The following is a 23,749-nucleotide window of genomic DNA, read 5'->3' on the forward strand; positions in this document are numbered from 1 at the left end:
CACCAGGACGTGCAGAATTATAGAGTATGATTAAACACATTTAATTGTGTCTTTGGTATATTTTAGAGGCAAGACATATGTAAAATCAAAAATTATTTCTGAGGGATTCTTTGACGAAGAACTTGAAATCATACGCGCATTCTGATTGGTTTGTCGTATTTTCGCACATAGGGGGACGAGTCTTCTTGCAGGTTACGGAAAGGGGCGAGTGGTGACGAATGTGTAAAACACTGTCTTCATTTCTTTACCATCTCATTTTTGATGTTGTTTAACATACACTGAATCTTCCATCAGTGGTACTCACATAGTGTATCGGAGACAAGGTGATCAGAAACAACAGGGTGCATAAAATATCCACACCAATACACTAGTGAGTCTTTTATTATTTATTGGTGAGTGAAATGGCTGCATGTACCAGTCTGTACTCCGCCCAGAGATATCCCACAGTGACCAGCGACAGTGGGGCTGATTACAGGTGGAACAAACCCAGGAAGATCCGGGTTAGAATAGCAATCAATGCTTGCCGTAAGAGGCGACTAACGGGATCGGGTGGTTTGGCTCGCTTACTTGAGTGATGCATGTCATCCTCTCCCAATTGCATGGATTGATGCTCATGATGTCAATCACTGATTATCTGGTCCAGACTCCATTATTTACAGACCGCCGTCATATAGCTGGAATATTGCTGAGTGCGGCGTTAAACAACAAACAAACCTGTGCTGGTGCTAAAACAAGGCTTGGATTATACTGTGTCAGATACCCCATTCAATGTGGCATGGTATATCAAATCGGCATCAGTCCGGAAAAGTACAAGCAGCCACACACACTTGTGCATGAATTCATAGAAATGCAAATACCTTGGACGGGACGTTAGACCCCGTTTCACCTCACCAATTCTCAGCTCCCAGCCAATTTGCTTGTAAGGGGACAGTTAAATTACCATCTTATCCTACCGGGTACCCATTCAATGCTGGGAGACACAACGTGAGTGAGCAAAGTTACCACCAACCTTTGTTCAAGGTCAAAGTGTCAAGGTCATGTATTCATCTGCACAACTGTTACAAGTGATCTCTTCATCCATGCCACAACAAACAGGATTGCATACAACAGGATAAATATTCATTTATTTTCAGAAGCGAATTACTGACACATTGATCTTGTCTGCAACGCAAAACAGACTTGACATACCATACTGTCTTGGGTACAAGCTCGGGGGCCTTGAATGATGGATCCAACAGAGCAACCTGAACGTAATGTGAAAATAAGGATTGACATTTCCTATGTGAAAGTGCTTTGTTGTGGGAAGTGCAAGAGAAACAAAACCCTCTACACCTAGGGCGAGGCTTTTCTTGCTTGGCTTACAGATCATTCTGTAAAAAAAAAAAATCCAGCCCTGTTCTGCAAAGCAATCATAGCACTGACTATCGGAAGCCAATGAGAGTTACAATCACCTTTACGCTACAACTATAAGCATTCAATAGTTGTAGCACAAAAACTGCATGAGAAAGTTAAAAGAAAATTTTATACAGAAGGGGTTCATAACTTATACCCAAGACATTTTGGTTCATCTGGTATGTAAGTAATAGGCAGGATGTTCGTGTAAGTCATTCAATGTGCACTGGGGAAAAAATACTGGATTGTCTCAATGCCCATTTAGTAATAACAATCTGGTTGCTAAGTTCAGTGAACAGGACTACATATTTCATACAGACGGAAAATAGTTTCATGAGCTATTAAATATCACAGACCTTGCGAAGTTTCTAGTCAGGATCTCACTGCAGCAGCGGGTAACTTTCTGACTTGGTTACCACTGAAATGTACCCAGGGACGAATGTACCACGGATCCATTGCTGATTGCCCTGGACCATAGGATTATATTACATGCCATCGCTTTGTGCCCAGGACTGTAGGATTACATTATGTACCACCGCGCCATTGCTTTGTGCCCAGGACTGTAGGATTACATTATGTACCACCGTGCCATTGCTTTGTGCCCAGGACTGTAGGATTACATTATGTACCACCGTGCCATCGCTTTGTGCCCAGGACTGTAGGATTATATTATGTGCCATCACTTTGTGCCCAGGACTAGGATTATATTACGTACCACCGCGCCTTCGCTTTGTGCCCAGGGCTGTAGGATTATATTACGTACCACCGTGCCATTGCTTTGTGCCCAGGACTGTAGGATTACATTACGTACCACGGATCTATCGCTTGCTTAATGTACCACGGTGTCATTACTGTCTACCCAGGGAAACAAGAGACGCTTTCACACGTTGAAGACACTTTGCGACAACATGGCCTCTCCCAATCTGCTGTAGAATAGTTGGTGAGTTATTGACATGTTCCAGTGGAGGAGCATGTGAATGTGAGATGCAAACGGCTCTCCACACACAATTTCCATGCTTGCCTCAATAAAGCCTACAGGGTTTCAGAAAGGTTCAGTTTCTAGGACATGTTGACCAAAGTACCCTGAAGATTTTTCTCACTTTTACAATTTGGTAATGATACAGAATACCACTGAACCCGTGCGTTAATCTGGACATCAGGAGGCACTCGCAGTAGCATGTCAGGGTGGTGCAGCCATGTTGACACAAAGTGGTGATTGTCAGTGAAAAGCCATCACTTCAGAAACCTGGGTACATGGGGGGAAGGGATGGATGCTGCAGGGTACACCACAGTCAAGGTAAACACCATCAGCCTCACTGCTGCATGTAATTGTGTTGGCAAGATTGTAAAGGCTTTGTAAACTAAGCCAAAAAAAGTCTTTTGTTTCAAGGTTGTTTTTTTTGTTTTTTTAACACCGCACAAAGCAATATTCCAGCTATATGACAACGGTCTGTAAATAATCGAGTCTGGACCAGACAATCCAGTGATTGACATCATAAGCATCGATCCACACAACAGGAATACGATGACATGCATCAACCAAGTCCGTGAGGCTGACCACCCGATCCCGTTAGTGGCCTCTTACGGTAAGCAAGGGTTGCTATTCTACTCGTTTCAAGTACTTGCTCCACACCTCTCATAGAGATTTATGTATGGATCAATTAAAATGTCCAAATTAATTCACTAGTTGGCACATAAAAGTTTCACCAAGCAGCATCTCTGTAGGTTTCGCACACAAATATTCCTGTCTGCATCAAATACAAGGTGAGTGTCATTGATAAGTTACAGACGGACACTAGGGCCTGGCAATTAAACATTAGTTTACAATGAATACTGTTGGTAGTATAAAACAAGCTGGAGTGATAAGACATTTTTAATAAACTACTTCACAATGGGAAAAGAAACTGCCATTTCAGCAGTAGCTGAGCTTGAGGTGATGTCGTGTGGGTTGGTGTAGACTAGTATTGAAAGGGCAACATACAGGAATCTTTTCAATCCACTGACTCGCACCTAATGATTTGTTTGTTGTTAAACGCTGCACTCTGCATATTCCAGCTATATGATGGCGGTCTGTAAATAATCGAGTCTGTACCAGACAATCCAGTGATTAATATCATGAGCATCGATCCATGAAATTAGGATCGATGACATGCATCAACCAAGTCAGTGAGCCTGACCACCCGATCCCGTTAGTCGCCTCTTACGACAAGCATGGGTTGCTAAAGACCGATTCTAACCCGATCCTGTTGGTAATGAACAGTGTGGATATTTTGTAACCATAGATAAGTTTCTTTGGCAGATCTGAATCTTATTAAAAATCCCGGTAATATGACCCTCCCAAATCTCCCCATAATTGACTGTTAGACTCCCCTAATTATCTAACTGGAAATTAGAAACCAAAGACTTTCTCTCACTCATAATTGTTATGAGTTTGAAAAAGACTCAGAAATAGTTTGTAAAAATATCTTTTCAAGTGGCATGACAGCACTGTAGCTCACCTAACAATAAATTAACAACTAAAGATTAACTTTGGTTCGTATGTGCCTGTAGGCTTCATTTACACTTCACGACCAGATGATGAGGGTGTTGACATATTTCAGTGAGTTTCTTGAATGTTGATGATGCAGTATCAGAGCCGAGACGGCAGGAATGTCGGGGAATCAAACACAGACTTGACAGGACAACACTTTACCCAACTCTACCAACCTGGAGCAGAAATTTCCATTTAAAAATGTATAAAAAAATCCTTAAATATTCCAAGTCCAATGGTAGTAAAATACTGTGATCCTGTATATTACTCATCAAGGTATACATTTATGTCAGGAGGCCCTTTCCCAGGTTGATTGTGCACAACTGTTTATTTGGTTACATACTAGTATGAACAACAGAAAAATAACAACAGAAAAATAACCACAAAAACACCGCCCACCTGCCTGCACCATATTGTTTTTTAAAAGCCTTTGCCTGAGAACCAATTCTTTTCTTTTTTAAACCTCATGGAACCAGTATGCATGTTTCCAGGAAGCAACAGTTGCCAAGTTTATATTCCAATTAAACTTGGTATGCATTTATTTCATATCATCAAGATAATTATTTCAAAATTTCAGTGTTGATTGGTGAACAGTATTTTGTGAGTGAATGAGGAGTCATTTGGGCCACTTAGAGTCCTGGGCCCACTTGCACAAAGCAATTTTAGCGCTAAGACTATCGTAAGCCTATGTTAAAGTATGGGAGTTACGATCATCTTAGCGCTAAGATCGCTTTGTGCAAGTGGGCCCTGGTCCAAACCTGGCTCAGTGTCATCTTATGGTGTTTTATAAGCTTGTCCTACTTGACTAAACAGACTCTTACTAGACTCGGGCTTCGGACGAGTGGTTAAAGTTGCACTAAGCAGTATTCCTGGGTATTCCTGGGGACACCAAGAACCAACAATTTCAAGTACTGTTAGCTCACCTGGTCAGTCTGAGTGACCTTATATCCCAATCCATTCTTTGCCATACCGAGCCCATCTGACGGACAAACATGTCATGTCATTGTTGTGGCCACAACACCTCAAATTCAAAAAACATATAAAGTATGCAACCCAACTGTAAGCAAAACTGATTGTCACAGCAAATATTTTTTAAGATTAATATGTAGTAAGGATGTTTTAACTCTGATTACAGTACTGTATAAAACCCCACCTATATATTTAAAGATGAATGCCTTCTCAAAGAATTTGGCAATGTTGTGCAATGTCCATTGCTGTTCTACCATTTTCCATCCATGTCATAATATTGAATGAACAATACTGAAATGTATAAGTACAAATCATCATATACTCAACACTGGCAAACAAAAAACAAAATCAGGATTGTCTCCCTTAGCAAGGGAGATAACTCACATCAAAGCAGGCGCAGATGGACATGAAAAAATTCGTTTCTGCAAGAATATGCAATTTCACACTGTACTGCACTCGACAATGTCAGACATTGGTGGAAACAGCCTTGTTCCCCATGATGAGTTATAATGTTAACTGAAGATAACCAACCCCAAGCCATGTGGTACCACACTCCAGAATGAAAGCAGATGGGTTGTCTCCCCTTGATGCAGTGCCATCTATCCAGCTGGAATTGATGGCTGAGCAAGTAAGCTGCAGCATGAATGAAGACCAATTAGTATCCAACACAGAGATGTCACTTTGTTGACTTCTCCCAAACGCCGCTGTCCATTGTTCGTGTGCTCTGAGACAAAGACTGGATGTCTTCGCTGTCTGTTGACTTCGTCTTCCCATCATACCCTAAAGGACTTGCTCCATCTTGGGACGTGATGGACATAGAATCGTAACTCTTTGAAAGATGCTTGCCGTGTACTAAGCTTGGATCATCTCCAAGCTTGGATGTGTCTTGAGCTACTGTTTCTGGTGCCACAACACGACGTGTATCGGGACTGTCCTGCTGTCCTGGAGATTCACATTGCCCTTCCACACACTCCGTCACTGACTTGTCGCTGTCAGGCGGAACAGATCGTGCTCTACTGATGGCTGACTGGTTTTCAGTTTGTTTTTTTGGTGCATTTCTGGAAACTGTAAAAAAAAGATTCAATTTGTACTCCTTCTGTGTCTAGATTTGTGTGTTGTTTAACATTGCAGTCAGCAATATTCCAGCTATGTTATGGAATCCTGTAATAAATGAGTGGACGAGACAAACCAGTGGTTGACATAATGAGCGACACACCACACTGTCAATGACATGCAATCAGTGACGTCGCCAAGGACCACACAATCTATTCTGTTGCCTAGGTTACTGGAAACCTATTTTAACCTGGAATCCCGCAGGGAACTGAATTTAGAATGAAACCAAAATCTAGAACCAGAAAAAGAAAGAATTTAACAACTGTCAACACCTCCAACAGATGGAAATATTATTAAGAAATAAATGATGAATGGGAGTTGTTTATCAAACAATAAAACACTGCAGGGAGAATAAACCATGAGGGGCGCATTTATTTCTTTTATGAGATATCAAAATTACGTACAGCCTCTTTAAGGATGTTAGTAAAAAGTACACACTTTAAAAATATTTTCCCATATTTAAATAAAGATACCCCCTGAATAAAATTCGACCGAGGCAATGTCGGACAAGTCCATTTTATGAACAGGATTTGGTCTTTCCGTCATATTCTCACTATCTTCACATCAATTATCTGTACCTTTCTCCCAATACTGATAGTCATATCTCTCTCACTTTTGGCAGGGATCGTTTGGCCATTGCGTTTATCTACGTTGCCAAGCTACATCTATGGGGAACAACTCCCCAGACACTTCCCTCTAAAAAATAATGTTCAATTTACGATGTCATCAATGTTCGAATCTCCAGAAAACACGCTTTGTTCTTCATTGTTGTTTGCAATTTATCGCATAGCTATCTTATATTATCAATTAAAACAACCATCACAGGTGATGAGCATAGTCGAGACTGTCACAAAGCATCATTAGAGGACATGACATCGAGAGACTTTGCAACAGTGGATAACATGGTTTCTGAGGACAGGCGTTTTATATTTTTGGGATTACGGACCCGCTGTCTCTAATTTTTGAGAAAATGTAAAAAAAATAATTTAAAAAATCAGATTTCCATTTTGTTCCCCCCCGCCGATAGCCGCGTTGTCAGTTATTTTATTTGTTATCATCACCTTTCAGTAAAAAACATGAATTTACCGTTGTAAACTAGTAAAGAGAACCATAATTGATCTTTGTTGATCTCGAAGCCGAAAACATGAATAGCCTCTCTTGACAATTGTCCGTGTTGTAAGTGGTAGAATTTTTTATTGTATTATCACAAATGGCGGTCTTTTTAAAAAAAATAATATCCTTCTGGCTTTTTTCCCCCTCCACCAACCCTGTACTTTGGGCTGAAAAATCCGTAATCCTAAAAAAATAAGAAGCCTGGCCTAAGTCCGAGATGCTTCATGTGCCTCACCTTGTCGGAGGACGCGGAGCTGCTGATTGAGCTGGTCGGTGAGTGTGAAGAGTTCAAGCACCTTGCCCTCGTACTCCTGGTTGACCCGCACAGACAGCCTGTACTTCTCCTCCACAGCCTGCACACAGAGGGGGACACAGAGGGAGACACATTAACCCAACTCGTAGACCACCCTAGATTGTTGGGGACATAGTCTAACACAGAATAACTATGATGTACGCTCAAACTAATTTAGAAACATAAAAAGCAGAACAAAGTGACTGAGTGAGTTGGTTTTAATGCCAGTTATAACGTTGTATCATGGTATATATCAGCTGAATGTGGGAGGAAAGCCCGAAGTGATGCAGGTCTCAGATGCTTTGATGAAACCCAGGAGCACGGGTATGGTGCTGACAAACCTGGAAACATAATCGAGGGGGACCGGGATTTGAACCAATGATTTTTGGTGTGCTTTAGTGACACAATTGCAATGCCTTTGACAGCTGGGCCATTCGTTCCCCTTTAGCCAGCTCATAAAAACACCCTTAGCTTTCTGGCGACCATCTTCCCGAGGCAAGTGAGATAACTGACTTTAAAAGTCCAGTTTCCACCCTTGCCGAACTAGGCTGGAATTCCTGGGCTGGATTGTGGCACCACCAGTGGCTATTACGAGTTATGTCCCTTCTAAGCCTCGACTATGGACCAATCAGATTCCACCTCTCATATCACTTGCATTTGCCTCAAACAAAATGGCGGCGCCCAGTCAGGACAATCACATTAACACCTTGATTAAAAACATGAAAAGATTTGAAAAATATCTGTTGACCACGAGTTGGCGGTGCACATGCTTTGCAAATCCTGCAATTGACCGAAATCATCACGACAGTTATCGAATTGGATTGTGATTTTGTTGTGCAATTTTGATTGAACTATGCATAGACTCGTTAATCCAGCCAAAATGTAACTCCATAATACCCAAGTTGGGCAAGGGTGGAAACTGGACTTTTATAGTCAGTTACCTCCCTTGCCTCGGGAAGATGGCATGGATTTTCATCTTGCATGGAATGACATAGAATGACACTTGGTCGTAACAATAGGTTGTATATGAAAACAGAAGAAACAAACATAAAAAGTTTGATACATTTGATATCGACTTGCCTTTAATTCATTTCCATGTGTTGCTTTGACTCTTTCTAACATCGTCTTCATTTCACCCATGGCTATTTCCTGGAGGTGTAAACAAACATTTAAACACTGAAAACGCACATCAGAAATGGCTTCACCGACTGAGATTTGTAATCCTAATGGACCAACTATGATGGAAATACTATGACAGCTTCATCACAGCAGCCACCGAAGTAACTGGGTGAGGTGAGGTGAGGTGAGGTGAGGTGAGGTGAGGTGAGGTGAGGTGAGGTGAAATGGGGATTTACATCGCATTCAATATTCAGGATTATAGCATACTATTAGTGTGCCTGTGGGTCAGTGTGTGTGTGCGTGCATCACTGAATATTGGACAATGCGACTTGAAAGCAAGGCTCTCATTGGTTAGAATAATCACGCTGTAGAATTTGCTCTCTGTGGTATTTTATGCAAGTAAATCATTTGTGAAAAAAACGTCAAAAATCATAATTTAAGGGAGACGAGTAATGACGTAATTATCGGCTAAACATTGTACCTATTACGCCCAAATCGTACTGGTTGCATCTGAATGTAAGAAATGACAACATTGGATCTGACCGTCAAGCTTTGTGAGGTGAGATGAAATGGGGTTAAACGTCGCGTCCGAGATTATTGCACTTATATAGAGATGTGCATGCGTGCGTGCGTGTGCGTGTGTGTGTGCGCATGTGCATGCAGACGCTCTACCACTAGACCACGGAGGCGGTCCCACTCTCCGGGCAGACGCTCTACCACTAGACCACGGAGGCGGTCCTACTCCCCGGGCAGACGCTCTACCACTAGACCACGGAGGAGGTTCCACTCTACGGGCAGACGCTCTACCACTAGACCGAGGAGGAGGTTCCACTCTACGGGCAGACGCTCTACCACTAGACCACGGAGGCGGTCCCACTCTCCGGGCAGACGCTCTACCACTAGACCACGGAGGAGGTTCTACTCTACAGGCAGACGCTCTACCACTAGACCACGGAGGAGGTTCCACTCTACGGGCAGACGCTCTACCACTAGACCGAGGAGGAGGTCCCACTCTACGGGCAGACGCTCTACCACTAGACCACGGAGGCGGTCCCACTCTCCGGGCAGACGCTCTACCACTAGACCACGGAGGAGGTTCCACTCTACAGGCAGACGCTCTACCACTAGACCACGGAGGCGGTTCCACTCTCCGGGCAGACACTCTACCACTAGACTACGGAGGCGGTCCCACTTTCCGGGCAGACGCTCTACCACTAGACCAAGGAGCCGGTCCTCAAGCTTTGTGACTTAGCTGATTGTGTGTCAGTGTACCTAGATGACAAGGATTGGCGCTCATATGGTGTTTTTGTATGTTATAGTTGATGGGGTAAATGAAAGGCTATGGTTGTCTGATCTGATGTGATAAGCCACAGCCCCACCTTGTCCTTCAGGGTCTCCTCACATTCGGATAGCCGGCGCTGCCTGGTATCTGACAGCACCGTCAGGCGGGACAGCTGCATCTTCAGAGCTGAAACAACACAAGGAAGGAAGTAATGGTTCTGTCAGTCAGATGCTGAAGGAAGGAAGGGAGTGAGTGAGTGAGTGAGTGAGTGAGTGAGTGAGTGAGTGAGTGAGTGAGTGAGTGAGTGAGTGAGTGAGTGAGTGAGTGAGTGAGTGAGTGAGTGAGTGAGTGAGTTGGGTTTAACGCCCCTTTTAACAGTATTCCAGTTATATCACAGTGTGTCAGCTTAATGTGGGAGGAAAGCCCGAAGTGATGCAGGTCTCAGACGTTTACCACTTCGGTGAAACCCACGAGCACTGGTATGGTGCTGACAAACCTAGAAACATAATCTGGGTGAACCGGGATTCGAACCCACAATCATAGGTTTCTGGCGTGCCCAAGGGACGCAACACTGCACAGCGAATCGCGGCGCCTTAGACGACTGGGCCACCCGTGCCCCGGGAGGAGGGAGGAAAAAAGGGTGGGATGGTGGTAGGGCTGGAGAGAGGGAAAGTGGGAGGGAGGGACAAGGAGGGAGATGGTGGGAGAGAGGGAGGGTATGAGTGAGCTGACTGTTTGAACAGTGCTCACATTGTCAACTCACATTTCAACTCGGCTTTCATTGTCATGACAACATGATCGTGTTGCGGGTGTGAGTGCTGCTGACGTTTGAGGAATTCGATCTTCTCCTGGTACTTGTGCTGCAACTCGCCCAGCAGCAGGATTTCCTTTTGCTGTGTAAACACCTGCAACATCCGCAATAAACACCTGCAACATCCGCAATAAACACCTGCAACATCCGCAACAAATACCTGCAACATCCGCAATAAATACCTGCAACATCCACACCAACACCTGCAACATCCACAATAAACACCTGCAACATCCGCAAAAAACACCTGCAACATCCGCAACAAACACCTGCAACATCCGCAAAAAACACCTGCAACATCCACAACAAACACCTGCAACATCCGCAAAAAACACCTGCAACATCCACAGTAAACACCTGCAACATCCGCAATAAACACCTGCAACATCCGCAAAAAACACCTGCAACATCCGCAACAACACCTGCAACATCCACAACAACACCTTCAACATCCACAATAAACACCTGCAACATCCACAACAACACCTGCAACATCCGCAATAAACACCTGCAACATCCGCAATAAACACCTGCAACATCCGCAATAAACACCTGCAACATCCGCAATAAACACCTGCAACATCCGCAATAAACACCTGCAACATCCACAACAACACCTGCAACATCCACAACAACACCTTCAACATCCACAATAAACACCTGCAACATCCACAATAAACACCTGCAACATCCGCAATAAACACCTGCAACATCCACAATAAACACCTGCAACATCCGCAATAAACACCTGCAACATCCGCAACAACACCTGCAACATCCGCAAAAAACACCTGCAACATCCGCAAAAAACACCTGCAACATCCGCAATAAACACCTGCAACATCCGCAACAAATACCTGCAACATCCGCAATAAACACCTGCAACATCCGCAATAAACACCTGCAACATCCGCAATAAACACCTGCAACATCCACAATAAACACCTGCAACATCCACAACAAACACCTGCAACATCCACAACAAACACCTGCAACATCCGCAATAAACACCTGCAACATCCGCAATAAACACCTGCAACATCCGCAATAAACACCTGCAACATCCACAATAAACACCTGCAACATCCGCAATAAACACCTGCAACATCCGCAATAAACACCTGCAACATCCACACCAACACCTTCAACATCCACACCAACACCTGCAACATCCGCAATAAACACCTGCAACATCCGCAATAAACACCTGCAACATCCACAACAAACACCTGCAACATCCGCAAAAAACACCTGCAACATCCGCAATAAACACCTGCAACATCCGCAATAAACACCTGCAACATCCACAACTAACACCTGCAACATCCGCAAAAAACACCTGCAACATCCGCAATAAACACCTGCAACATCCGCAATAAACACCTGCAACATCCACAACAAACACCTGCAACATCCGCAAAAAACACCTGCAACATCCGCAATAAACACCTGCAACATCCGCAATAAACACCTGCAACATCCACAACAAACACCTGCAACATCCGCAAAAAACACCTGCAACATCCGCAATAAACACCTGCAACATCCGCAATAAACACCTGCAACATCCGCAATAAACACCTGCAACATCCGCAAAAAACACCTGCAACATCCACAACAAACACCTGCAACATCCGCAATAAACACCTGCAACATCCGCAATAAACACCTGCAACATCCACACCAACACCTTCAACATCCACACCAACACCTTCAACATCCACACCAACACCTTCAACATCCACACCAACACCTTCAACAACCACACAAAACCTAGCAACATCCATTAGTGCGTCTGTTAAACACTGTTTTGAACAGTGTATCATCACATCACAGGGTGTCCACTACAGGTGGGAGGTAATCCCATGGAGATACAGGTCATATACAGGTCGTACCAGTTTGGTGAGACCAGCCACAGGGCAAGTGGAGACAGACTGGTACGTACGTGATCCTGCCACAGGGCAAGTGGAGACAAGACTGGTACGTACGTGATCCAGCCACAGGGCAAGTGGAGGCAGACTGGTACGTACGTGATCCTGCCACAGGGCAAGTGGAGACAGACTGGTAAGTACGTGATCCTGCCACAGGGAAAGTGGAGACAGACTGGTAAGTACGTGATCCTGCCACAGGAAAGTGGAGACAGACTGGTAAGTACGTGATCCAGCCTGAGGGCAAGTGGAGACAGACTGGTAAGTACGTGATCCTGCCACAGGGCAAGTGGAGACAAGACTGGTACGTACGTGATCCTGCCACAGGGCAAGTGGAGACAGACTGGTACGTACGTGATCCTGCCACAGGGCAAGTGGAGACAAGACTGGTATGTACGTGATCCTGCCACAGGGCAAGTGGAGACAAGACTGGTACGTACGTGATCCAGCCACAGGGCAAGTGGAGACAGACTGGTACGTACGTGATCCTGTCTCAGGGCAAGTGGAGACAGACTGGTACGTACGTGATCCTCCAGTTTGTTGGTTCTGCTGACGGCTTCCTGCATCATCTCCAGCTGCTTCTCCTTCTCAAACAGACGATGTTCCGTCTCCTGCACCGCCTGCCAACATATCACAATCAGGAATGCAATCACGAACACAATCACGAATACAATAACGAACACTATCATGAACACAATCATGAACACAATCACAAACACAACCATGAACACGAAGATCCGGGGTAAAATAAATCTTCAGCCACCCATGCTTGCTGTAAAAGGCGACTATGCTTGTCGTAAAAAGTGACTAACGGGATCAGGTGGTCAGGCTCGCTCAATTGAGTGGATCGATGCTCATGATATCAATCACTGGATTGTCTGGTCCATACTCAATTATTTACAGGATGCCGTCATATAGCTGGAATATTGCTGAGTGCGGCAAAACAAACAAACAACAAACAATGATGAACACAATCACAATGATGAACACAATCACAATGTTGAACACAATCATGAACACAATCACAATGTTGAACACAATCATGAACACAATCATGAACACATTCGTGTACACAATCATATACAATCACAAACACAATCACAATCACAAACACAATCACAATCATGAACTGCTGGTGTTTGTGCCTACCTTCTTGAGCTTATCGTGGTCTTCCCTTTGCGTGATAAGCAGACTCTTCAGCTCAGTGTTCGACATCTCAAAATCTCTGTTTGCTTGCATCGTCACTCTGAGGATATAAATAGAATCACAATGGAAAATGCCTGATTGCAGGGTACACAAAAACAATTTACAAGTTGCAATAACCTGCACCAAACATGCTTAAGACAGCACTGCTGATGAAAAATTTCCCTGAACACTCTTAAGGCTGGAGGACGGTGCTGGAGGACGGTGCTGAATGGGACGTACCTGAACTGCACAAGCTTCTCGTACTCGTTGCTCTCCTTGGCCTGGCGCAGGTCCTGGTTCTCGTCCTGCAGCAGGCGGAGCGACACCTGCATGTTGTGGATCTTCTCCTCCAGCAGTCGCAGCTGCTCCATCTGAAAGTCAGCACCACGACATGAACCACTGGCATCATCCATCCCAATACCATACCCACCTTGAGTGCCACTAGGACCACCCACCATGAGTGCCACTAGGACCACCCACCATGAGTGCCACTAGGACCACCCACCTTGAGTGCCACTAGGACCACCCACCATGAGTGCCACTAGGACCACCCACCATGAGTGCCACTAGGACCACCCACCATGAGTGCCACTAGGACCACCCACCATGAGTGCCACTAGGACCACCCACCATTAGCACCACCCACCACGAGCGCCACGAGTGCCACCCACCATTAGCACCACCCACCATGAGTGCCACTAGGACCACCTACCATTAGTGCCACTAAGACCACCCACCATTAGCACCACCCACCATCAGTGCCACTAGGACCACCTACCATTTGTGCCGCTAGGACCACCCACCATTAGTGCCACTAGGACCACCCACCATTAGCACCACCCACCATGAGTGCCACTAGGACCACCCACCATTAGCACCACCCACCATCAGTGCCGCTAGGACCACCCACCATCAGTGCCGCTAGGACCACCCACCATTAGTGCCACTAGGACCACCCACCATGAGTGCCACTAGGACCACCCACCATGAGTGCCACTAGGACCACCCACCATGAGTGCCACTAGGACCATCCACCATGAGTGCCACTAGGACCACCCACCATGAGTGCCACTAGGACCACCCACCATGGATGCCACTAGGACCACCCACCATTAGCACCACCCACCATGAGTGCCACTAGGACCACCCACCATTAGTGCCACTAGGACCACCCACCATCAGTGCCACTAGGACCACCTACCATTAGTGCCACTAGGACCACCCACCATCAGTGCCACTAGGACCACCCACCATAAGTGCCATTAGAACCACCCGCCATCAGGGTCATAAGTATGTCCAGGACAACCTACCTTTGGTATCTCTACAACCACCTACCATTGCTTTGTTCTGTTCCTCAAGGGCAATGGCATTAGCAATCTTCCTCAGTAACCTCCGGTTCCTCTTGGCATGGAGGTCCCTCTTGTGTCTCTCATACTGCACCTGGTTCCCCAACATTAACACCTGCCCCCGAAGTATGTTCACCTCATCTGCTGGAGGGGCACCTGCAGGAAGGGAAAGACAGCTCTGACAGCTGAAGTCTCCACAAGACCTGACCCTAACAACTGTTATCTGCTGGAGGGGCACCTGCAGGAAGGGAAAGACAGATCTGACAGCTCTGACAGCTGAAGTCTACAGAAGACCTGACCCTAACAACTGTTATCTGCTGGAGGGGCACCTGCAGGAAGGGAAAGACAGCTCTGACAGCTGAAGTCTCTAAAAGACCTGACCCTAACAACTGTTATCTGACAGCTGAAGTCTCCACAAGACCTGACCCTAACAACTGTTATCTGCTGGAGGGGCACCTGCAGGATGGAAAGACAGCTCTGACAGCTCTGACAGCTGAAGTCTCCACAAGACCTGACCCTAACAACTGTTATCTGCTGGAGGGGCACCTGCAGGAAGGGAAAGACAGCTCTGACAGCTGAAGTCTCCACAAGACCTGACCCTAACAACTGTTATCTGCTGGAGGGGCACCTGCAGGAAGGGAAAGACAGCTCTGACAGCTGAAGTCTCCACAAGACCTGACCCTAACAACTGTTATCTGCTGGAGGGGCACCTGCAGGAAGGGAAAGACAGCTCTGACAGCTGAAGTCTACAGAAGACCTGACCCTAACAACTGTTATCTGCTGGAGGGGCACCTGCAGGAAGGGAAAGACAGCTCTGACAGCTGAAGTCTCCACAAGACCTGACCCTAACAACTGTTATCTGCTGGAGGGGCAGCTGCAGGAAGGGAAAGACAGCTCTGACAGCTGAAGTCTCCACAAGACCTGACCCTAACAACTGTTATCTGCTGGAGGGGCAGCTGCAGGAAGGGAAAGACAGCTCTGACAGCTGAAGTCTCCACAAGACCTGACCCTAACAACTGTTATCTGCTGGAGGGGCACCTGCAGGAAGGGAAAGACAGCTCTGACAGCTGAAGTCTCCACAAGACCTGACCCTAACAACTGTTATCTGCTGGAGGGGCACCTGCAGGAAGGGAAAGACAGATCTGACAGCTCTGACAGCTGAAGTCTACAGAAGACCTGACCCTAACAACTGTTATCTGCTGGAGGGGCACCTGCAGGAAGGGAAAGACAGCTCTGACAGCTGAAGTCTCTAAAAGACCTGACCCTAACAACTGTTATCTGACAGCTGAAGTCTCCACAAGACCTGACCCTAACAACTGTTATCTGCTGGAGGGGCACCTGCAGGATGGAAATACAGCTCTGACAGCTCTGACAGCTGAAGTCTACAGAAGACCTGACCCTAACAACTGTTATCTGCTGGAGGGACAGCTGCAGGAAGGGAAAGACAGCTCTGACAGCTGAAGTCTACAGAAGACCTGACCCTAACAACTGTTATCTGCTGGAGGGGCACCTGCAGGAAGGGAAAGACAGCTCTGACAGCTGAAGTCTCTAAAAGACCTGACCCTAACAACTGTTATCTGACAGCTGAAGTCTCCACAAGACCTGACCCTAACAACTGTTATCTGCTGGAGGGGCACCTGCAGGATGGAAATACAGCTCTGACAGCTCTGACAGCTGAAGTCTACAGAAGACCTGACCCTAACAACTGTTATCTGCTGGAGGGGCACCTGCAGGAAGGGAAAGACAGCTCTGACAGCTGAAGTCTACAGAAGACCTGACCCTAACAACTGTTATCTGCTGGAGGGGCACCTGCAGGAAGGGAAAGACAGCTCTGACAGCTGAAGTCTACACAAGACCTGACCCTAACAACTGTTATCTGCTGGAGGGGCACCTGCAGGAAGGGAAAGACAGCTCTGACAGCTGAAGTCTCCACAAGACCTGACCCTAACAACTGTTATCTGCTGGAGGGGCACCTGCAGGAAGGGAAAGACAGCTCTGACAGCTGAAGTCTACAGAAGACCTGACCCTAACAACTGTTATCTGCTGGAGGGGCACCTGCAGGAAGGGAAAGACAGCTCTGACAGCTGAAGTCTCTAAAAGACCTGACCCTAACAACTGTTATCTGCTGGAGGGGCAGCTGCAGGAAGGGAAAGACAGCTCTGACAGCTGAAGTCTCCACAAGACCTGACCCTAACAACTGTTATCTGCTGGAGGGGCACATGCAGGAAGGGAAAGACAGCTCTGACAGCTGAAGTCTACAGAAGACCTGACCCTAACAACTGTTATCTGCTGGAGGGGCACCTGCAGGAAGGGAAAGACAGCTCTGACAGCTGAAGTCTCTAAAAGACCTGACCCTAACAACTGTTATCTGCTGGAGGGGCACCTGCAGGAAGGGAAAGACAGCTCTGACAGCTGAAGTCTCCACAAGACCTGACCCTAACAACTGTTATCTGCTGGAGGGGCACCTGCAGGAAGGGAAAGACAGCTCTGACAGCTGAAGTCTACAGAAGACCTGACCCTAACAACTGTTATCTGCTGGAGGGGCACCTGCAGGAAGGGAAAGACAGCTCTGACAGCTGAAGTCTCTAAAAGACCTGACCCTAACAACTGTTATCTGCTGGAGGGGCACCTGCAGGAAGGGAAAGACAGCTCTGACAGCTGAAGTCTCCACAAGACCTGACCCTAACAACTGTTATCTGCTGGAGGGGCACCTGCAGGAAGGGAAAGACAGCTCTGACAGCTGAAGTCTACAGAAGACCTGACCCTAACAACTGTTATCTGCTGGAGGGGCACCTGCAGGAAGGGAAAGACAGCTCTGACAGCTGAAGTCTCTAAAAGACCTGACCCTAACAACTGTTATCTGCTGGAGGGGCAGCTGCAGGAAGGGAAAGACAGCTCTGACAGCTGAAGTCTCCACAAGACCTGACCCTATCAACTGTTAACTGCTGGAGGGGCACCTGCAGGAAGGGAAAGACAGCTCTGACAGCTGAAGTCTCCACAAGACCTGACCCTATCAACTGTTTTCTGCTGGAGGGGCACCTGCAGGAAGGGAAAGACAGCTCTGACAGCTGAAGTCTCCACAAGACCTGACCCTAACAACTGTTATCTGCTGGAGGGGCAGCTGCAGGAAGGGAAAGACAGCTCTGACAGCTGAAGCCTCCACAAGACCTGACCCTAACAACTGTTATCTGCTGGAGGGATATATGTGTAAAGGAAACAACCCCTGCATACCAACTTATAGGTTGCTGTTCACCAGCTAGTTCAGTGTGTGTTACCTCCGAAGTGAGTCCAGTGGACAGTGTCCTTGCTGGTGAGCGGAATCCTGGTGAGTTCCTTGGCATGGAGCTCACTGCCCATCTTCAGGTGGCGCTCCAGTAGCTCCACGGGGGACACGGAGCTGAACAGCGGTATCTCAGGACCTGACCATTCTCCTGCCATCACAATGTAGCACATCAAAATTTGGCAACTAGTTTCGATAAGATGTCTAAAAAACTTGAAATGTAGTCTTCCTTTTTTTCTCTGAGGCACTTAGAACATGGATATGTAATTGAAAATAAGATAGCAGGGATGATCAACTTCTTTATTACAATTGCAGTGATGTATCAGTGTTTTTGTTTGGTTGCACTCAACAATGCTCCAGCTATATGACAGCGGTCTGTAAATAATCAAGTCTGGACCAGACAATCCGACCCGTGAAGATCCAGGGTAGAATAGGTCTTCAGCAACCCATTCCTGCTATACAAGGTGACTATTGCGTGGATCGATGCTAATGATGTCAATCACTGGATTGTCTGGTCCAGACTCGATTATTTACAGACCACCGTCATATAGCTGGAATATTGCTGAGTGCGGCGTTAAACAACAAATAATCAAACAAACAAACCAGACAATCCAGTGACTGGCATCATGCGCATCGATCTACACAATTGTGATACGATGACATGCATCAACCATCAGCAAACCATACCACCCAATCCCGTTAATCGAAAGCATCGGCTGCTGAAGACCAATTCTAACCTGGATCTTCATGGGTTGATGCATCAGTGTAGATTGTAACACGAGAATCAAGCAAGTGTACTAAAAAAGTTGATAATTCTCACTTTTGTGTCATTAGAAAAGGCCATTATTATACTCGGTGCTTTGACAATGCAATATTCCTTAATACAGCGCCAGAAAACACCTTGGCCAGGGCAGACCAAAGTCTCACCTTGGTGTCTCGTCTTGTCACACGTCTGCTTCTTATCAGGAACAATCAGCTGATTTCGACAATTCTGACACATGATCACACTAACCGGCGCCACGAGAGCCTGAAAGACATTCATGATGTTGAATGTGTTGCCATCATTCTGAAGCACTGGAGGCAACTGCTGTTCCACTGCTTCTTCTTTGGCTTTGGGAACGTCTCTCTCTTCACATTTTGGCACATCTGGATTAACTTCAAATTCAGGTTCGTGGGGCGGGGGTTCGATGTTTTCAATTGGTAAAGTATCTATTGTAGTGTCAGACTGACACTGAAAGCTGGTTGAAGCGCAGCGAGACGCTGGTTCGTTCTCCTCAATGACACCATTTTCCTGTTTGAACAAGGGACACGAAGAGGACCTTACAACACCACGTTTTTCAAATGTTTGTTCGCCATTGCCATTATTAGAAAGACTGTTAAACCGTATTCGGTTGACTTTCGTCATGAACTGTTTCACGGACTCCGCCGTCAGATGTTGACACGAAGATGAGGCGTCGTCGTAACTGTCACTGCTGTCCGATTTGATTGTTGCAGTTTCTCGGTTGATCTCAATCATCTCAGGGTCATCGCTTTCTCCATCTGAAATACAGATTAGACACAGCTTATCACTTGTCCCCAGAGACCACCTACCTAACAGCTACTTAGATGTGTGAATGAGTGCAGGGCCGTAGTTAATTTTTTTTGACAGGGGGGGGGGGGAAATATTTGTACAAGTATCACTTGTCCCCAACTCATTTGCCGGAACAGGAAATAGACACTGGAGGCTATGTCTGGGCTGTAGGGTGGGGGATTTAACTGTACAGCCCAGACTTAGCCCCCAGTGACTATTTCCTGTTCCGGCAAATGAAATCTGCCCTACATGGAAGACGCTTCCAGGACATGAAGGCTGCCACGGAGGCGTGGTTAGAGGGCCAATCTGTGGATTTCTATAAAAGTTGAAAGCTTGAAGGACAAATGGAATAAGTGTATTGAGATGAATGGAGATTATATTGAAAAATAAAAGTGCAAAAGATATTCTGCAACTTGGTCTTATATTGAAGTTGCAAAACTTATTGAACGCCCCTCGTATCTAAACTCAGGTCCAAGACGTACTCAAGTTCGATTTGCTTCCCCTAAACATTTCACATCATCCTTTCTCAGTTAGAACCTTTATACTACATTAGGTGTTTTTCCAAAACATGCTTGTGTTAAAATGAAAGCAATCCTTTCCTCGAATTGTTTGAAAGGTATGCCTTAGAAGTTGACGGATGACAAAATAGACAGAATTTATGGACAACAACTTCTTTATTTACTGCGAAGGTGACGTTTCGGAATGGATGTCACCCAAGGATCAATAGGATCAATACCGAAACGTCAGTAAATAAAAGAAGGTGTTCTCCATAAATTGTGTCTTCTTTGTAATCTTTGCCTCATTCACATGAACACACCTGATAACTTTCATAACAATTTCTATACCTTGTCCTCTGTTAATGATACAACTTTTCACAAAAACCTGAATGATGACCTTTCCCTTTGTGACCTTAACATTTGACCTTCTCATGACACGGAGCAAGTGAATTCCCCAGCGGAAAACATCCATGTAAGAATAATGGGAAAACTTGTTGCATGAGCATCATCACCAGTAGTGGTGGTCAAGCTCCAACAAAACTTCCAAGTCGTCCGAACCCCAACAAACAACACACCTTCATGTTCTCCCAGTTCCTTCATCACATGGTGAAGATCATCAATCGTCACAGCTTCAGCTGCAGAATCACATCTCTTCAACCCATCGATCACATTTGTCCCTCCGTCGGCCACATCGGCCACTGACCTTGACCCACTGTTTGGCACTGACCTTGACCCACCGTCGGGCACTGACCTTGACCCACCGTCGGGCACTGACCTTGACCCAGCATCAGGCAGTGACCTTGACCCGCTGTCGGGCACTGTCTGGTCACACTGCAGTTCGGGGATGCGGTCAAACCGTAGCTCCCGTATGGCCCTCCTCACTGGCATTGATTTCACCGCACCCTTCGGAGGCTCGGATGTGAACTCCGGTTTGAGGGGCGAGGGAGGGACGCTGCTTGGCTGGGATCCTGGCGTGATCTTCAGGTCAGGTAAGTTGTGAGGTCCTCGAGACGATGTGCTGCCAATGCTCTGCCGCTTCGGATCGCTTTTATGAAGAAGACTGCGGCTGCTGTTTCGACTGAGAGCCTGCACACAAAACACAATTAGAACACAACAAAATGATTATATGTTTGTCAGAACTGAATCTTTTACCCTACAATAAATCCATAACATAAAAAAAAATATTTTGTGATGTAAAATCTATAATTATCTACCGATTAACATCTTTGAGTAATTGCGTCAGAGAAAATTGCTTAATATAATCGTATAATATCAGACTTGGACCATAATATCACCTAAAAACATTCAAGCCTGTGACAGACCAACCTGTTGCAAATTACTGGTACAAGCGTATCAATCAAGATCATTGAGGCACAATGATGCACATTAATCAAGGTCATTGGGGCACAATGAAGCACAGTCATCAAGGTCATTGGGGCACAATGACACACAGTCATCAAGGTCATTGGGGCACAATGACACACAGTCATCAAGGTCAGTGGGGCACAATGACACATTCATCAATATCATTGGGGCACAATGACATACATTCATCAAGGTCATCGGGGCACAACGACACATTCATCAAGATCATTGGGGCACAATGACGTACATTCATCAAGGTCATCGGGGCACAATGACACATTCATCAAGATCATTGGGGCACAATGACGTACATTCATCAAGGTCATCGGGGCACAATGACACATTCATCAAGGTCATTGGGGCACAATGACACATTCATCAAGATCATGGGGCACAATGACGTACATTCATCAAGGTCATCGGGGCACAATGACACATTCATCAAGATCATTGGGGCACAACGACACATTCATCAAGATCATTGGGGCACAATGACGTACATTCATCAAGGTCATCGGGGCACAACGACACATTCATCAAGATCATTGGGGCACAATGACACATTCATCAAGGTCATCGGGGCACAATGACACATTCATCAAGGTCATTGGGGCACAATGACGCACAGTCAACAAGGTCATCAAGACTGATCTATATATACAAGAAACTCACTCTATCTGCCTCTTCCCCCATGGTGGGTGTTTCCCTGGGGGTGGTGTCGATGGGTGTATGCATGGGTGTGTTGCCATATGTTCCTGCAAAATAGGAAATTTCAACAATTTCAACTGATACAACACATCAGAGGAGCAACAGAACGGATGTGTCACGATACGACACGTATCCTGATACTATGATATACAATTCATATACCCATGACCGCACTTTTATTTCACAAGTTGATATTTTTTCTTCTTGGATGAATCACAACCCTGAATCATTTCTTTCTAAATTTCAGAGATCGAAGATGGGATATTGTCGGACAGACACCTCTAGGCTAGAGCACACGATGAATGTAATTGTATTAATAGCCCACCAGTATTTACTGGAGAATCTACAAGCTGGTTGTTGAACAGTTTCTGTTATTAGTCACATGGTTTTACACCCACTGACCTGCAATGTACCGGCAATGTATCGCATGTATCACAATACAGGAGCTGTATATCACTGTATTGTATCATGGGCCTTGTATCAGGATACAATACAGTATCAACATCAGGCTTTTCAGTTGATGGAGAGTTTTGACCAACAGTCCCGGGAGATATGCATGAATTACAACAAAGTGCCAGTGACGAAAAACTTGGGTACTGCGTTGTGTTATCCCAAATAGGGAATGGGGGTTTGGGTGGAATTATTATTTCCTTAATTCTCAATTTGTGAGGTACTTTATCACTACATTCAATGCAATACTTCTGAACTAACAATTCTACAATAATTCTAAGCTCAGTATTAGACCAACTCAGAAAAATGTGTCAGGCTGGAGTTGCCAATGTCAGGTGAGCTAAATGGATCACAGACAGAGACCACCTACCTAACAATGACTGCGGCATGCTGGATCTGCCAATGTCAGGTGAGCTAAATGGATCACAGACAGAGACCACCTACTAACAAGGACTGTGGCATGCTGGATCTGCCAATGTCAGGTGAGCTAAATGGATCACAGACAGAGACCACCTACCTAACAATGACTGTGGCATGCTGGATCTGCCAATGTCAGGTGAGCTAAATGGATCACAGACAGACCACCAACCTAACAATGACTACAGCACGCTGGATCTGCCAATGTCAGGTGAGCTAAATGGATGATGGACAGACACCACTTACCTAACAATGACTGCGGCATGCTGGAGTTGCCAATGTCAGGTGAGCTAAATGGATGATGGACAGACACCACTTACCTAACAATGACTGCGACATGCTGGATCTGCCAATGTCAGGTGAGCTAAATGGATCACAGACA

General features: G+C 45.8%; 1 protein-coding gene across 1 annotated transcript in view; it reads right to left on the reverse strand.

The window, feature by feature from the left end:
* Positions 1–1,106: 1,106 nt before the first annotated feature.
* Positions 1,107–23,749, reverse strand: part of LOC124144643 (hamartin-like) — a 38,053-nt gene continuing 15,410 nt past the window's right edge. Inside the window, exons 10-22 of the mRNA XM_046514174.2 lie at positions 22,465–22,547; positions 21,003–21,513; positions 19,288–19,899; positions 18,356–18,511; positions 15,070–15,236; positions 13,975–14,105; positions 13,699–13,795; positions 13,074–13,169; positions 10,574–10,715; positions 9,908–9,996; positions 8,490–8,558; positions 7,353–7,470; positions 1,107–5,956 (exon numbers count right to left, since the gene is read on the reverse strand). Coding sequence (XP_046370130.2) covers positions 5,568–5,956; positions 7,353–7,470; positions 8,490–8,558; positions 9,908–9,996; positions 10,574–10,715; positions 13,074–13,169; positions 13,699–13,795; positions 13,975–14,105; positions 15,070–15,236; positions 18,356–18,511; positions 19,288–19,899; positions 21,003–21,513; positions 22,465–22,547 — 2,660 coding nt within the window. The 3' untranslated portion in view covers positions 1,107–5,567. The remainder of the gene's footprint in view (positions 5,957–7,352; positions 7,471–8,489; positions 8,559–9,907; positions 9,997–10,573; positions 10,716–13,073; positions 13,170–13,698; positions 13,796–13,974; positions 14,106–15,069; positions 15,237–18,355; positions 18,512–19,287; positions 19,900–21,002; positions 21,514–22,464; positions 22,548–23,749) is intronic.

Source organism: Haliotis rufescens, unplaced genomic scaffold, assembly GCF_023055435.1.
Source record: "Haliotis rufescens isolate VD_foot unplaced genomic scaffold, xgHalRufe1.0.p SCAF_8, whole genome shotgun sequence".
Lineage (NCBI taxonomy): Eukaryota > Metazoa > Mollusca > Gastropoda > Lepetellida > Haliotidae > Haliotis > Haliotis rufescens.